At 39.9% G+C, this 17,569-nt stretch overlaps 1 protein-coding gene across 1 annotated transcript in view; it reads right to left on the bottom strand.

The window, feature by feature from the left end:
- IARS1 (isoleucyl-tRNA synthetase 1) overlaps positions 1 to 17,569 on the bottom strand; it is an 89,204-nt gene that overhangs the window by 42,075 nt on the left and 29,560 nt on the right. The window contains exons 12-15 of the mRNA XM_082289076.1: positions 16,898 to 17,020; positions 15,351 to 15,442; positions 10,916 to 11,014; positions 786 to 912 (exon numbers count right to left, since the gene is read on the bottom strand). Coding sequence (XP_082145202.1) covers positions 786 to 912; positions 10,916 to 11,014; positions 15,351 to 15,442; positions 16,898 to 17,020 — 441 coding nt within the window. The remainder of the gene's footprint in view (positions 1 to 785; positions 913 to 10,915; positions 11,015 to 15,350; positions 15,443 to 16,897; positions 17,021 to 17,569) is intronic.

A 17,569-nucleotide genomic window follows, 5' to 3' on the forward strand; every position in this document is an offset into this window, starting at 1 on the left:
ACCATTTTCTACCTCCAGCATGAGGAAGGCTTTTCACATGTGTCTAATGGAACTAACCCAACACAAATAATAGATAGAAATAACAAGGAAAACAACACACAAAAAACCCCTAACCCATCCTGCCTTCAGAAAGAGCTTTAAAACCATCAAAATTGTGTGTGCACTCATGCCCTCTGCATCGTGCTACCAATGCAGGGTACCTTACAACTTGACAAAGCTCATTTCTAGCACTCCCATTATGCATTTTCATCATTCCACTAGATTCATATTTTTACAGTCTGCTACATTCACATTTGTGGCACTACAAATATGTATCTTCACTGTTCTGCTGTGGTGGACTTGCTTTTATGCCTTCAGCAACTCATTTGGCTTGAAGTAACCAACCACCAGAATTTCAAAAGGAGACTTAAAGGAGTTAGCAAAAAAAAAAAAAAAAAAAGAAAAATCCCCTCCTTGCCATTTTCTCACTGCATTTATTATTTTCTTTAGATTTGCCATCACTTCAAACTCTTCTGGGAAAAGCAAGATTAATTTTAATGTAAAAACCAAGAAAATTTGCCTGCAGTTCTCAAGCAAAGGCGAAGCAAACCTGTACAGGCACATAAATACACCCATAAATATGCACAGATCCGTCACCTATTATACACATACAGATGGGTTATACAGATATGCTGCTAAAACATGTTAATAGAACTTCAGACTGCAGCAGCCAAAGATACACCAAAATAAGCAAACAAGTACAGAAAGGCTTTTCTGGCAATGGGACCTTTCATTTCCTCACTCACCTCTTCCAAATCCTCGCTGACCCACAGAGGGATGGGGGTCCCCCAGTAGCGGTTCCGAGAGATGGCCCAGTCCCGGGCATCCTTCAGCCAGTTCCCAAAGCGCTTCTCCCTCACGAAATCTGGAACCCTGTGCCAAAAATAACAAAAGGATTAATACGGCACTATGTTCCACTTAAAAGCAAGCTGGTAAGAATTGATTACATATTCGATTTCATCCATCAAAAAAGTTCATTTCAGCATTGATATGACTTAAAGCAGTGTTACAGCACTGGCTGCTGCAAGGCCTGTGGAGGTGCTGCCAAAAAACACAACGGTGCCTTCTGATCCCCAGTAAGCTACAGAAGTGAACAACACCATGCTTATTTTACTATAAAGTAACTCAGGAAAACATATGCAACATAAAATAGATTCATTAGGGCTGAAACAATGGCCAAAGTCCTCAGGACAGTCCAACAGTGGAGGATTATGGCTAAGGGTGATCACAACACAACTGCTTAAATTACATACAGAAAACGGAACAGCCACTGATTTTGGTGTTGAATGATATTCCCAAGAGTGAAAAGCCTGGAGCAATAGCATGAAAAGGCACTTTGGATTATGTGTGGGCATCCAGGTACATGCACATTACTCAGGTTGATAGATCATACAAAAAATCCTTTCCAAGCTGTTGATCATCTCACTTTGAATTACCCAGTTAAGAAACAAAACATGCCCCCAACCACAGAACCCTATCAATGCTTGCTAAAACCTCATTTTGAGCACTAATGGGCACTGAGGGATGTTAAAGACAAGTTTTCATTGCGTGAAAGTGTCTTAGAGCTCAAAGGTTAACGCCAGAACCCAATGCCCTGCAATGTTCCTGGTTGTGCTAAGTGGCCTGGTGGTTTGATTAGAACCATTAGTTTTCTCTCAGGATGTAAACAATTAACTATTTATCCAATGATTATGTGCAGATGAAGAAAAGCAATGGGTTTTATGGTCAACAATATGCTCCCTTCTTGCCTAAAGGTGCATTTAAAAAGACCAAACTCAAATGAAACTCACAGAAAGAGCAACCTCAAGACACTGTCAGAAACACAGAAGCTGTGAATGAGCAGCTCACAACAATAAAGGAGCTCTGGAACAGTTACTGAGCAAACCATGGCAAGTTTTGCTGGGTTTGTTTTTCCAGTCTAACTAAAAAGGCCCTTCCCAAAGTCTGAGCTGGATTAGGAGAGCCACAGTTTCTAAAGGGGGAGCAGCCAAGCTACAAAGCACAGAGGGTCTCTTCCATCTTTCTGTCTGAAGCTCTTGGTCCTCTTGTCAAGTATTTCTTTTTGAAGATTTTTAATCACAGATCAGTCCCAAGAGTAACAAAGATGAAAGGTTCCTTTACAGGAAAAATTAAAAGAATGGACTCACATGACACATTGAGGTAGGATTTGGCCCAGCAGCAGGAGGTTTATGAAATAAGTGTGAACAAAAAAAAAAAAAGCAAACTATTGATGAAAAGGAAAGCTACTGGCTTTTAAAAGTTTTACCCATGATGAAGCCATGTGGAGATCTAAAGGCTTCGTGATGCCAATGTTGTCTCAAGTGGATAAAAACTACCCTTAAAAGCCTCACCAAATATCAGCCTCAAGTTCCACAGCTTCCCTCGCTATTTCTGGAGTTACTTTCAGCTGCAAAGTTCTCTCTCCTGTAACACTTCTTGAACAAAAATCTAATATAAAAAAATTTTAAACAAACTCAGTGACTCATGTTTCACATGACATCTGTAGCCCTGCTTTGAAATTTAGAAATGTATACAGGCTTTCCCAATTTGGTTCAGCGTGGGACTCGTTACTATTAACTTTCTGTGGTGACCTTAGGAGACCCTCTCTCCAAACACAAGTGGAAACTGTACAAAGTTCATTAGCATTTGCCCAACATTCCACTAATGTGGAAAACTTCTCTTTACATCACTCCTAAACTAGTTTCCATTTTTCAGAAGTTGTTAGACACTGATTAGCTGAAATTATTAGTCCCATTTAACATAGCTAGAGGCTGAGACAATCCCCCAATGACATTAAAATGCTAAGAGTTTCAACTCTGCCTCCTCAAAACACACATGAAAAATTAATTTTATCCCCAAAGTGGACATTAACCACAAAAATGTATGTGGTGTGATCTCTCTCTCTGAGCTATGAAAGCATGTAATTTACCTCTTCTGGTAAAATTGTCTGACCCTGCTGCCAGTTTTCAGTGGAACATAAAACACAAACCACTTCATCTCCTACGAGCCACATTTGCAACAATGATCTATGGCTCTGTAGAGGGACAACACAGGAATAACACTGACACAGCCATCAAATCAAATAGAAAGAGTTTGTGTCTCACACACATTCTGAGCCCATCACTCAAAGGAAGTGTTACTTAAAGCAGTTGGGTTTTGCCACTGCAGAGATGCTGCCCATGGGTGCTGCCCAAGGGCAGACACAGCCTCCAGCTGGGATCAAGCTGGAAAAGGGATCTAGAGCAGGAACAGCCATGCCAGGCACAGTCCTTCAAGTCTGGAGCCCATTTCTTCTACTTATTCTCACTCGATTAGCTCCAGATATCTCAGTTTAACACTTACCTACATATTGTAAGGGGAAAAAATAAAATCAGAGGTACCTTCTACTTAAATATTTGACTAGGCTGTGAAAAAAGAGCATCCTCAATGGTGCTGTTACTAACACCTGACCTTTATTTACAGCAGTTCCAGGTTAGTGTTCTTATAGAGGTTTTTTAGTTTCTTTTAATCCTACTCTTAGATATTTTCTTGGTATAGCTCACCTGTTAAATTTTCATTAAGACACCATCTTGCCACAGGCATACATTAGTTGAGGAACCATTTTTTTACTTTTCCATCTACACAAAGCAGCTGGAAGATAAATGAAAAACCCTCTCCCAATATGCCAATGCAGTGTTTTTCATGTTTAATCTCACATCCATCATGAGCCCCCTCCAGCTTGAAAGCACAAATCTCAGGTTCCTGCTGAATGACCACTGAGTTTGCAGTTGGGTGTGACCAGAAGGTGCCCAGTTCTACCCATTCAGAGCCCCCCGGACTGGCACTGGACACCTTCACATCTCAGAAAAGATCAAGCCCCAGCTCCCAACAGTTCCATGGGGCTGCAAAATCAAAAGCAGCCACATCTCTCCTGAAGCCATCGTGCTGCAGCTCCTCAAACTGAGCTGTGAGAAACAGGATTTTTTTATTTCCCAACTGGCCTACAATGTGTTTGACCTTCAAATTTCTCTGCAAAATGACACAGATAGGATTTCATACTTCTTTCTCTGACACTTAGCAAGGTTAAGGAGACTGCTGTCTCAGCAGGTCAGGGAGCTCTTGATTCATGGGTGTGGAACAGTGTGGGACAATTGCAATTTCTCCTCTTGGCACCCAGAACAGGGCACTAAATAAACTTCAGGATGCAGACACTGCAGCAGCTGGAAAGCTCAGGGAACTGAACTTCATAACACAAAGGAATAAATATTGCTTTGCCAAATCATATATTGGGAAGATGTTGAATCAAAGTACATCAGCTCCAACCTGTTTGAATGCTCATGTCTATCTTACTTTCCCAACATCAAAACTCTATCATACAAGTTAGACATAATAAAAATTATTCATTTGCTGCAAATTTCTGTGTCCATTTTTGACTGACTGTTCCTATTTCTGAAGCAGATGTGGGGTTTTGCTAAATTCATGCATTGCTAAGTCCTCTGCACAGTCAACTCCCACATCCTTTCTTGGTAGCTACTCATTTTCTTAGTGTCTAAAATAAAAATTCCATTTGACAAGCCAAAAAACCCCATGAAGAGCACAGCAAAACCCAGCCTTTTAACAACATTTATTAACTTATTACAACAGGAACCATCTACTTTGCCTTCTAAGTCTGTGCACCACTCAGCACCCAAGTCACACGAGCAATGTGGGCATGGATTTGAAAATAGCAATTAGTGACCACCTTCAATCCCAGAGCAGGACTGGGTCTGCTGACAGTGAGCTACCATGGGCTGAGCCCAGCACCAATAAATACTCAAGGAACAGCATCAATTAAAATAAATAAATTTGCTTTCTGACTTGTCTCCAGAGGAAAAATGTACAGGATGCAAATAAAAAAATATTCTAAATGATTACATAATCCAGAAGAAAACTTATTAAAAGGATTAAAACATCTGTTCCTTTTCTGTATATATATTTTGAAGCATATTTCTTGTGCTCATAACACAATTGCAAATAGTGAACTCGGCTTATTATTCCATCTGAGAGCTCAGATGTGCTCTGAGCTGCCTCACTGTGCCCCAGTCACAGGGTGCAGGAACTGTCTCAAAGCAGCACCATCCCTCTTTTCTGTAAACACAAACAGCACTGGCAAAATAAAACACTGCCCCTGCACAAGCCTCGTGTTTTATCATCATTAAAAGCTGTTTAAGATACTGCATAAAGACAGACTAATCCTTTCTCACTCTTCATCGTTCTTCTCACCAGTTAACTTTATTCACAATATTCTCTGCAAAACCACAGCACCTTTATGTATTGGGTATGATTTACTTCATGATTGCTAATTAAAGGAGTTAAGACTATAAAGCTGATAGACAAAACACTACCTTGAGTAGTGTGATGTAGGGAACCTAATACCAGATAAAGAACTCTTAATACAGCTTTGGTTCTGAGAGGATGGTCCCAGATCTGTCCTGTCCTTTGGCAAGCTGGTAACTTTTTAAGTGCCACCTGAAATCAGGAATCAGTTTTAAGTCTGGAAAAGAGAAAGTTACTCTTCCAGAAGACAGCTGAGTTGTTACCAGCAACACCAAATGTGATGAAGTAGTTATTCTCTGTCATCTAACGGAATATGTACAGATTTATTTAAATTCCTAGCATACCAACTGGGGGGTTTATTTTAGGTGTAGAATTTGGCTTTCTTTTTTAAACATTAACCAACCCTTAGAAGACAAAGGCTTAAATTCCATTATGTTAATTTACTCTAATAACAAGCCTCCTTCAACATGCCCTCAAATTGATTTTTAATGGTTTTTAATTCAAGGAGATAAAATAAGCAACTATTCATGCCCTTTTGACACTTTAATTAGCGCCAATCTATATCATGGACCTAATTAAACATGGGGAGAGGCAGGAGGGAGGAGAGGGGAAGGGAGGAAAGGTCAGTGTGTGCCAGGCAGAATTTCCACTGCAGCAGCCTCTGCTCCTCAGCCTGGGAAAGCTGCTGGAATGGTGCAACCCCACACAACCCACACAAGCCTGGGCTATCTCCACCGCTGCATTTTCTGTTAATGTGCAGCTTACAGGGGCTAAATGAACAGGGGCTTTCAATCATTTTGATCTCCCAATGTTTCTCTTCCCTCTTTTCTCCTGGTTCCCATGGCAACCACCACGTTGTGGTGTGACTGCAATGCTGCTGCAGACGCATCCCCGTCACCCGGACACGGCAGCGCAGCCCTGACCTCCGGTTCTGGCACACGCTCCCACTAAAAACCCTGCTCTATCTCCCTTGTAGGACCCAGGCACCCTGCTAATTGCTGTTAACATTCCTTATCTTATCAACAATCCCTGCAGCCCGAAGCCAGGGAGAAGTGAAGCTTCCACTTCTCTCCACACAATTTCCTTGGGAATATTCTAACATTTACTGTCACAAAGTACTTTTGTAGGGCATCAGCACTCAGGATCCATCTCAATCCACATTCAGGATCCATTTCAATCCACATATATAAATACATTTGCATTCCCGTGACAGCGGCAGACATTCAACACACTGCTCACGTCACAGATTTATCAGCTGCCCAAGAAAACAGCGCTGGAGTTGCTTAGTGAACTGACATTTGGGATGTTTATTTCCTAAGCTTTGCCTTGAAGCAAAAAATAAGCTTTCAGTGACCCTTCAGTGGAACTGAAAAGGTACCTCTGCATTCATGGCATCATCAGCAATCTCTGCACAAGAGGCTCAAAGAGGAAACAGCAAAATTAAGGTGCAGCAGAACATAAGCCATCAAAACCCAGTGAACAAGCCTCCAAATTCACTTCTAATCCTCAACCATGTCTGGTAACAGACAGTAATAAAACCTTCTCTAAATTAGACAAACACAAGGCTAGCCCCGCAGCAATTTTTTTCACCTCCTGCTGTAGGCAATGCCACTAACTTGGATTTTTCCTCGGGAAATGTTGCCATCTAGTGACTCCACGTTGCTGTACATATCACAATTGTTACTAGAGGGAGGATCTCATTTGTATTCACGATTCCCCAGCAAGAAAAGTGTGACTGATGACTCAAAAAGAAGAGTTACAACTGCATGGTGATACTAAAGAAAAGAAAAAAATGAAAAAAATCTACACACACCATGCATTTGAAACTGTTCAGATGAAATGTATTAATATTAACAAACTAAGAAAGAAAATGTCCTATGAGACTTCCTAGAAAAAATAAACAGCAGAAGGAGGAAAAAGGACTCACTGGGTTTTTGCCACTGCTCTACAGTTCTGTTATGATTTAAAATTCTGTTGCCCTGCTACAGACTCAGATTCCTCATCTGAGCAAAAATGACAAGGTTAGTAAAATAACATTTGCTTTCTATTGCAGATGGGATCCACAGCCCATCCCCTGCACAGCCTCAGGGTTTCTGACACAAACAGGCATCATTCCTGATCACATCTCACCTTTCCACAGGTGGGAAACAGTTTTGTGGTCAAAGATGAAAATGACCAGGATCAAAAGCTTCTCCAAAGATTGATGTGCTCGACTGACACAGAAGACATCTGAGCTCACACAGGAGCTGCAGGGAGTGTTTGCAAAACTCACACTTTAACTTCACTCACAGCAAATGTGTTGTGGGTGGCATTTCCAGCAAGAACTAACAGCTTAAGTGATGAAGTCAGGAAAATAATACCTTCAACCATACATCAAGCTCTTTATTACAACATCTGAATTCTTCAATGGTGAGAAGATGCCAGAACAAAAGGTTTGGCTTCTTTGAAGTCCCTGTCTTCCATCACTGCTTTCCTTCCACTGATGCTCGTTTTTCCACTACACCAAGTGCTGCACATCTTATGCAAACAATGTCAGAACTGCACAATGTCTTTAACATTAGAAACTTGGCAACAGTTAGAGGTAAATGTTTCAAGAGTTACTGAAGGAGAACTTTAAGTTAGAAAGGTTTGAAAGAAAGAAAAAAAAAACATTTCAAAGCCAATATTTAAATACAAACTACAGAGTCTTTTCTATCAGTCTGCAAGAAAAGAAATATTACATCCACTGCCAGAAGGATGAGCTACAATAGCTTGGAATCCTCATTATAAATTGTACTGATTTATTTGTTACAGCAACTTCTAAATTTTCAGCTTATACCAACTTTGAACACTGGTGACAGGAACTAGTCCTACATTGTAATTATAATCTAAGGTGGCCTGGTTTAGTCTGTGGGTACATAGAAAATGCTCTTTCAACAAATCCTTCAAGAAAATGATGGTGACAACATGAAATCCAGACGGCACCTTGGTGCTGCATCCAACTCTCCTCATCAAGAGGATAGAAAGCCAAGGTCTGACAGGCCTGGATTTTACAGCAGCCAAAACTGCCCCTCTTCATCTCAAATTATAGCAGTAGTGGGTGCCTGAATGCCAAACAGAAGATAACCTTTTGAATTTAAATTTTCTTTTAAATAATCTCAGTTACACAGTAAAGAACATTCAGTAAGGGAACTTGAATTAAAGGCTGAACCACAGCCCCCTAAATGCTGTTCCGGTTTTGCATTTTCATCAACATCCAACACAAGTTAATTCCCAGTCTGACTGAAATAAGGATGGGACAGAGTAGAGAGGGTTTTTTGGCTTCTGGTTTTACAAAAATGCTGGCACATTACTCATGGAACCATTGCTGGAAGTGATAGTTAAATTCATTTTGAAAAATGAAAATAGAGTTACTGGTTTTAATAAATTTTGAATGACTGTGGCCTTGTAAGTTGGGTAATTCACTAAAAAACTAATTAGAAATGCAATCAGGTTGCACACTTTGTCCAAGTACGTTTAATCTATTTCATCAGAAAGGATATCTATCGAGAGGGCAGCTATTCTTAAGGGACAATATACCTATCAGTCATTTACAGGAATAAAAAAAGCAATGCAGTCAAACCCATTTTGTAAAGGTTAATATAGTCTGAAAAGCATTTATCCCCAATTTTCTCATTTTCAGGACATGCTGAAGCCCCAGAGAGTCCAAAAATAAATTTTTAAAAAGCTACATATTATTCCTGTGACACTTTCAGAGATCAAGTCTCTTCAAAAGCAGAAAAAGTAGGTTTTGGGAAGGATGGAGTTCCCAAAATTTAAATAAATGAATACTGCAGAAGGCCAGCAGTCTCAATGCCAAACAGAACTGCCATCAATGGAGAACACAGAAAGAAAACCTCAAGAACACTCCCTTATTCTTTTAAAAAGCTGGATTTTGAAAGCCAACTTTAAGTAACAAAGATTACCCAGTATTCAAATTACTATGAAATCACATACTGAAAATCCATATTATTTATTAATAAGTCTGTGAGAATACATCTCTACTTGCAGCCATATTCCCAACAAAAAGCTTCTCACAATCTCTAAGACCACATGGTTTTAAGAAGAGTCTTGAGGAATCATCTTTATGTTCAGTTATGGAATTGTGTTTAGACTCAGGAACTGCCTGAAGGAGAAATGGTTCCTTTAATTCCAAGCATTTTGATTATCGCCAAATGATGTCACTGCCTGCTCTTCTCACCCAATCTTTGCCACGGCAGCTCCAAAATTTGCTTTCACTTGTATCCCCACAAAAAGCACCACTGAAACCCCAAAGATGTGCAGGCAGGGTTCAAACTGATCAGTAATTCTTACTAATTAGTGTCTCCTGGATGAACAGAGGTCACTTAGCAGCTTCTTCTTGAAGCTCTGCTTCTGGAAAATAAAATCCATCCCATCCATTCAAGCATTTCCTTAATAGGATCATTACATTTTTTTCTCCTGTTCATGTGAAAATTAAGTATGCAGGTCTACTGTCATCCCAACAGTGAAAGCATCTTGAGAAAGCTAATTAAAGCTAAGAACAAACACTTTCACCCCCTCTCCAGCTTATTTTTCCCCCAAAGGAGGATCACAGTATGTTCTGCTATGGAAAACAGAAAGCAACACTTACTAATCTCTAAACTCTCCTGACACAGCCAGACTGGGCATGTGCTGCTTGGCAAAGCCAAGCTGCAGCATTTCTGGGCAGGCTCTGTTATGGATCACTGACTTTTCCCACAGATCCCAGTATTTACAGTGCCTGTACCATGTAAGCAGTTATGCAAAAGCTGCTCATGGAGAATTTAATTGCCAGCTACTGTCCATGAAAAAAGGCAGCACAAGCTGTAATTGCTCACTGAAGGCTGAGTCACCTTCTTTAACATCATCTGAGCTGCTGACAAGAGGTGCAGGAAGAGGGGTGGGATCCCAGCTCTCCCTACAGTCCTCATATGGAAAGACTGAATGAGGTTGTAATCTCCAAGTTTTCCCCACTTACTGGGAGGTCTCAGCCTCCCAGGCACAAGTGATTGATGAGAGGAAGGGAAATAAAAACACAGCTGATGAAGGTGCAGAAGATAAGGTGCTTTTATTACTAACATACCACAAACCCAGGACTGACTCCCTAAAAGGCCACCAGCATGAACAGTTCCCTTTTATTGCACTTAATAATGCATTTAAGTTATCTAAAACTCATCTGCTGTTTTCTACCCAAGTTTCACACAAGTACTTTTCACATTCCCTATATACACGTAAAAATTTAATTTTTGCCATTAGCAGAATGCTTTTATTTAAACCTGCGTGACCAAGTTTACTTACAATTAGGGCAGCTGGGTTGAGCTTTTTGCAGGTGTTTGGGGGGAGGGTGGGTGTGGGTTTTTCTTCAAATGCACCTATGATGAAGTAATCAACCTTTTCTGTAATAACTAGATGAAAAAAACCCCAACTTGTCTAAAAATTAGTTTAATTTGGCACAATGTATACACAGCATTAAGCTGCCTATGTTCTTCTCTCAAGAGAGATATTCCCCTACACCCCCAACTCCAGGAAAAGGAATAAAACAGATTTATGCAGGAGACATTACCAGTAGCACTGGGCATTATTCTCCAGCAGCTTCTCCACCATGTGCTCCACCCTGACAAACCAGCTCGGCACAGCTTTGTAGATCAGCGGAGTATCTGACCTGCACAGGGAAGGGAATAAAACAAACAAAAGCATTTTTTAGTGCTACATTATTTATAATGTGCTCTTTAATATTTGGTTTTGCACATGACAGTCCCCCTTCCACAGATTGAGTTCACTGTTGCTGAAGTATTATCACAGTTAAAGGTTGGGGTCTGTTTGATTTGTTAACTTACATAAACTGTTACACTTATGTGAGCTACTATTTTGAAATCGAGCCTTAAAAAAACTTTTACAGCCTTCAAACCCAGTAATTCAAGGAATTTGTATAGCAAGAGCAATCATGAGAATGTTCAAACGATACTTGAATTTGAAATTTGTGCTCCTACATAGTACAACATTATGAAATTCAGTAACTATTTAAATGAGTCATATTTCAGTCTTCCACATGAGCTCATTCTGCATCTTTTTTTATGTGTATATAAGCCTGAAAATCCAGGAAACATGATGCTGTGTTTTTACTATTTGCATTTAAAAGAATAGTCACAAATCATAAAGAAGTAGCAGCACCCAGAGTTAACTAGAAGAAAGTTCCATTCCCAGGAGGAGAAGGAAAGCAAGAGATCCAGATAAGCATATAGAAGAAGTTTCAAATATATCTTAACATATTCCTTACTTCAGTAAGCAATAAAAGAAAATCCATGTGGGAGGAGAGCAGTTTCACAACTTGAAACTGCTTAGAAATGGAAACACTATTGGCCAGAGCACACAGACTGAGCGATTCCCTACATTACTTAGCAAAATCAGGATCTCCAAGCATCTGTCTGCAGTGTCCCAACCCAATCTCTGATTTATCAGTCCCATAATAACTGCTTAAGGTCTTGATTGACTGTTCAGGTATCACACATCCTTCTAAAGGATCCTGGGATCCAAGAGTGGGCACAAGTCACTATAGGAGAGTTCAGACCTTTCTAATCCTTCACATCCATCCCATGATTCCGGCTTGAAGAGGGAGAAAAGCCCTAGGGGGTAGGATCTGTCTATGGGTACAGAGGAGGAGCAGCAACAACATTGAGACAAGAAGCTCATTCTCCTTTAGCATCAAGCCACCCCCCAAAATATTTCTTAAAAATACTGCTTTTGTTTAAGCCACTTTGGTCCAGAATTTGGCAATACACAAAAATTCACCAGCAAAGACCCTGAGAAACTACTGTTATCTCCCATATGCAGTCATTACTATAAACAACCAAAGTTTAATTCATTTTATTTATATCCACAGCGAGAACACATTTGAAATCCGCAAACTACTGCAGATTATGATGTAAATTAAAATTGCTACTGTGCCAGCACTTGCTAAAGGTGCACCTGCCTGACCCACAAAAGAAAGAAAACCCACAGCAAAGGTTGTTCAGACCTTAAAAGCTGAACTCACAGTGCACAAAGCCCAATAATAAAAAACACATTGCTTCTTTTAACACTATATTTCAAAAGATATTTCATTTTAATGATAACCTGTACGCTTCCATGTGCTTAAGTGTTAAAGTACCTATAACCTTAAAGGAAATGGTGACAGCTCAAAGTAATAATAATGTAGCTGTGTCCTAGCTATTAAATGCAAACCTACTGATGGTTTGCTACTCAAATTTAAGTCCTAACAACTAAAAAGGGAACAGTTCAGTTCACTCCTCACACAGCAGCAAGATCCCAGTAAAAAGGAAAGCATTCCCCAAGCTACAACGTGTTTCGATTTCACTGAGTATCTTGTTTCAGATGTGCTAAAGAATGATGAATTGCCATCACAAGACAAGTAACTGGAGACAAGTAGAATAAAAGCTGGTATTAAAAATTTCTCACATGGTCTTAACACATCGGAAAAGGAAGGCTGGGACAACAGTGGCACCCCAGCTCTGTGAGGAGAGAGCAGCTGACAGGTGGGGCTGGCAGCAGACAGGCCCTGGGGCACAGAATGGCTTCAGACAGGAAGGATCCATGACAGAGGGTCAAAAGCAGGGGAGCCATTTCCCAGCTTTCAACCTAACCCTGAGGTTGTAACACCTGATAACCACTGTAAGCACCCACAGGGCTCTGTTCCACCTACAGGAAGACAGTAAGAAAGGGGAGAGGGCACAGTTTCTCTGAATATTTTTCTTCCAGCTGTATTGCCAAGCAGTGCCTCAGCAGGAGACTGCAGAGAACAAAACACTAAAATCTGCTCAAGCAGTGACACCTCACACATTTCTGCCCCTCATGACTGGTGAGAAGGTTGAGGAATCCATGTTCAACTGGATTTTGCTGTAGAATCAAATGAGAAATACCAATTGCTGGGCCTTGTTTTCCATCAACACAAGGGGAAAACCACCCAGACAGACCTAAAATCAAAGTCTGATGCTTACAAAGTTCCTGCCTAACCATTCCTCTCTGTCTCAACAAAGTTTTGCTCCCCTTACAGACAGATCCTTTAGAAACACATGAGAAGAATCAAATCACATTACTTGTGATCTTATTCCTCAAATGATCAATAACTAAGCCCATGCTACAAAGATGCTTCTTGGCTTTGCCTTCACTGGCTTGGGCAAAAGTCCACATCTGCCAGTGGAAGAGCTTTCCAAGCCTGTTGCCAAAGGAATGGCAGGCAGGACCTGGGAGGGACACTCCAGCTGTCACATTCAACAGTTGCTGCCCAGACCACACAGACCCTCAAGATCTCACGTGTGCACAGAGCAGTTTTGACCCATGTCCTCCATTTTCAGCAGTTCCAATAAAGACAAATTCTAACTGAAAACTATCTACTGAGTCCTTACCAAGCTGTTGTTTTTCTCTTTCATACTTTAAAGTTTAGTTGACAGAAAATTACTACACAGAGAAAGACCCTAATTTCATGATATGTAAAAAAAGAAGGCAAATTTCTCAACGTACCAAGGATTCAACAACTGCCTGGTTTCTGGGAAAAGCAGTAGTACATTAAGAAGAGTCTGATTTCAAAGTTTTCTTACATTAATCAAAATAACTTATAACTATGTTCAAAGTTAAGAACTACTCTTCTACTTTTAGCATATTCCAATTATGGTTTGATTTGTGATGGCAGTGAAATGAGCTTTTCAAGTAGAATCCATTGTTCAGTTCTTCCCACCAGATAATTTGCTGCTAGGTGCTGCCTGCAACTTATCATCAATCAACAAAAATGTCAACAGAGTGGCAGGATTAAGGATCTTCTACAGAATCAGCAGTTCTACATCCCTGCTTTGTCTCAGAAGGCCATGACTGGATATTTGAGCTGCTCCACAAGAAAAACACAAGCATTGCTTGATTTTGGGGCTGCCATTTTTCAAAAACTCTCCCAAATCATCAAGGACTTAACACTTGAAGAGCAATTCCCCTTCTTCCTCTAGGCAGCTGCTAGAAACAAACCAATCCCACTGTTCAAGAGCAAGCAAAGGTTATTTTTGCTATAAATTAAAGATAAATGTATCCTGCTAGAACACTTCACCTGGCAGAGTCAGAGCCAGACAGAGGGATGAGCTGAGCTCTTATCACAGTTATTTCAGTACAGGTGCTGTATACATCAGATATGACTTAAAATCTTTATGCCATTTCAGATAATTAAATTAGGTATTTTATTTTAAGTGTGTCTTTGCTCGTAATAAAAATTTAATACCCTACTAAAAGATTACTGAAGGTTTGTTTTTTTTTTTTGTTTGACAATTGTTCGGTGATTTTTTACAATAGCAATTGTGGGAATTTCAAACCAGGGAGGACACTAATAAAAACCAGCTTCATTTCTAGATTAAATCTGTCTAGCCTGTATTCTTCTTCAACAAAACTTTTGTTCACTGATACTGAAGGTTCATGGAGAATTCCACAGGGAGAATTCCCACAGAGACATCCACCTAGAGATGTTTCCACATAGTAAGCAACTGGTCTTATTTCAAATAAGTAATTTTACAAGGTTAAAAAGAACTATCATTTATCATTTTAACATAAACATCTAAATACCTTCTGTGATATACTAATTTGAATACAATTCAAAGGGGATCAAAAAAATCCTTTCCCACCACTCAGCTGCTTAGAAAATAACCTTTTTTTAAAAGGGGTGGTTAGTTAGGAGTTCCACACCAAAAAATGAGCAACACAAATTACAAAAACACACCCTTAAAATCATAAATAGAAAATAAATTTCAGCACTAAACTTAAATTCATCAGCTTTATTGGAAAAAAAAAAAATATTTACTTGATGACTAAACCAAAACTGGAGCTCTCCTAAATCAATAATCTCGGTTTGTGTTACTTTTAGTTTTGTCAGGAAAATTAAGCAAGGGAAGGGGGGAAAAGTGAGAGAAACCTGAAGAACTTCTCTGTTAGAAACCTCAGCTCTCAGGCAGGTGCAGGTCTGTGCTTACCTCCAGCAGAAGGGGTAGCTGTGCTGGAAGGTTGCACTGTGGATCAGCCGGCCCTTCTCCTTCAGCCATCTGATGATGTGCTTATCTGCATCCTAAAAACACAGCAGATTTTCCTTGGAATACACTTTTCACTCAGTCAGCTACTCCAGGATTTGTCTCAGATACTCAAATTAATTTTTAAAAAAAACTATGCATAACCCAGCATTTACACACACACACAAAGCTTCTACCAAATTTATGCATTTTCTGCAGGGGCACCGTAAAACACGAAATTTGCAAAGTTATTTGCTCTCCAAACACTGTTTATACACAGTGTCTTCAATGTGTCTCTGCTATCTGGATAAATTAAAATGTATAAATTAAAGCATCAGTCCTTTTTTACCCTTAACTCTCCACATACACACAACTGTGTATAAATTCAAATTTTTTGAAGCACCAATATAAGCCAAAACCAACATTATTTAATATCTTAATGATTGAGTCTTCTAATTTTGTGATAGGAAATCACATAGTGCTTTTCACCTAATATTTAAACTTCCTGGCACCACATTCCTCCAAAGTGACTAAATTTCAGAATTTGAAGTATATTTCACAATACCTCACTAACCAACTAGGATTTACATGCTAAGCTGGAAGCAAAAGCTGTATATTGATCATTTGAAACAATCTACTGAACATACAAGTGTCAATATGACATTAAGGGGAAAAAAATGCAAATATCTATGAGTGAAAAATTCAGCATCATAAGAAAATTTTCCAAGAGCCTTAAATTCAGATTTCTACCAGCATGAAGCTAAAGATGGAGCCTCCAGTGTCCTCTTATTTGTCTTAATGCATAAAGCAGGAAGCCAAGATAGCTGACTAAATTCTCAACTTAATTGAAAAAGACTTAAAAATCTTACATTGCATTTGTTTACATGAACGTGCTTTGCTATCAAACTGTAGCAGCAGGGCTAAAACCAATTTGTTTTCTCAGGCCAGGGAATTTAAGAGGCACTCCCTACCAGGGATTTGTATCTGTAGCAATCTGGAGTTCCAGTGGGTTCCTTTTCTGGGGATTTCTCTTGCATCTACTGGCAGGTAAATTCCCACTGCAACACAGCCCACAAGTGGGGAAAATGACAGGATTTCTCCCTTCTAATGGGTCACATTACATTAACTGGCTGGGAGAAACTTAATGATGGCATCTGAGAATTCAGAGTCATCCAGAGGTGAGGGAGGCCCTGCACACGTGCCTGGAGACTCTGGACATGACATTTCCATGAGGAAAAAGCAGAAAGTGAGACTCTGGAGTAGCTGCAAACAGGATACTCCTTTTGCCTTTCACTACAGATACACAACATTACTTGCATTTCAACTTGTTCATTTCTCAGCTGCTGTAATAAACAATTCCAACCTTGTTGCAAATGTTAAAACACATTTTAATTTCTCCAGTTAACAGACACGCATAGAAAACAAACCCACTCAGAGAAAGAGAAGAAAGCTTCTGCCATACATAAAATGTATCTTGAAAAAAGTAGTCATTTACTGTCTCCAGGCCCACTGACCTTCACATACTGCCCAGCAAAGTCAGCCACTTCTGCTGTGAAGCAGCCTGATGCATCAACAGGACACACAGGCACAGAGTCCTTCTGAATGATATTAAAATCCATGCAGACCCTGTAATCATCCTGCAAAAGAGACAAGCACCAAGCTGTAAGAATACAAAATACTGGGGAAAAATCCATCCCTCCAAATAGAAATTAAATATTAAACAGAAAATGTGATGACTGGACAAGAATAGCAAAATACTCAACCTTCACTAATCCCAAATACTTATGAGAAAGTCTTGTTTTATAGGATTGTAGTTTTATTCATGCAGAAAATTATGATTTCTTCAGACTCTCACCTAGTACAGGGGATATGTGCACGTTTTTCTATGCACATCAATGCACATATACACACACACGTTTTTTATGTGTGGCTTCAGGATACCACTGCAGGGCAAAGGAACTGCCAACCACTCCATCCTGCTCCTATCCCAGCCAGAGCCTGGATCTCCCCAGCTCTCCAGCCAACACGGCATTTTTCAGAAGGCAGGTTGTTTTAATCAATCTGATTCTGGCATTTCACATAAGCAATCCCGTTTTCTGAATGTCTTAATGATCCAAAGCCTTTAAACCTGTATTTCTCAATCTTTTTTGGCCCATAGGCAATGCTACTGACCAAGAACCACACAT

Source organism: Coloeus monedula (genome assembly GCF_965178545.1).
Source record: "Coloeus monedula genome assembly, chromosome: 11".
Classification (NCBI taxonomy): domain Eukaryota; kingdom Metazoa; phylum Chordata; class Aves; order Passeriformes; family Corvidae; genus Coloeus; species Coloeus monedula.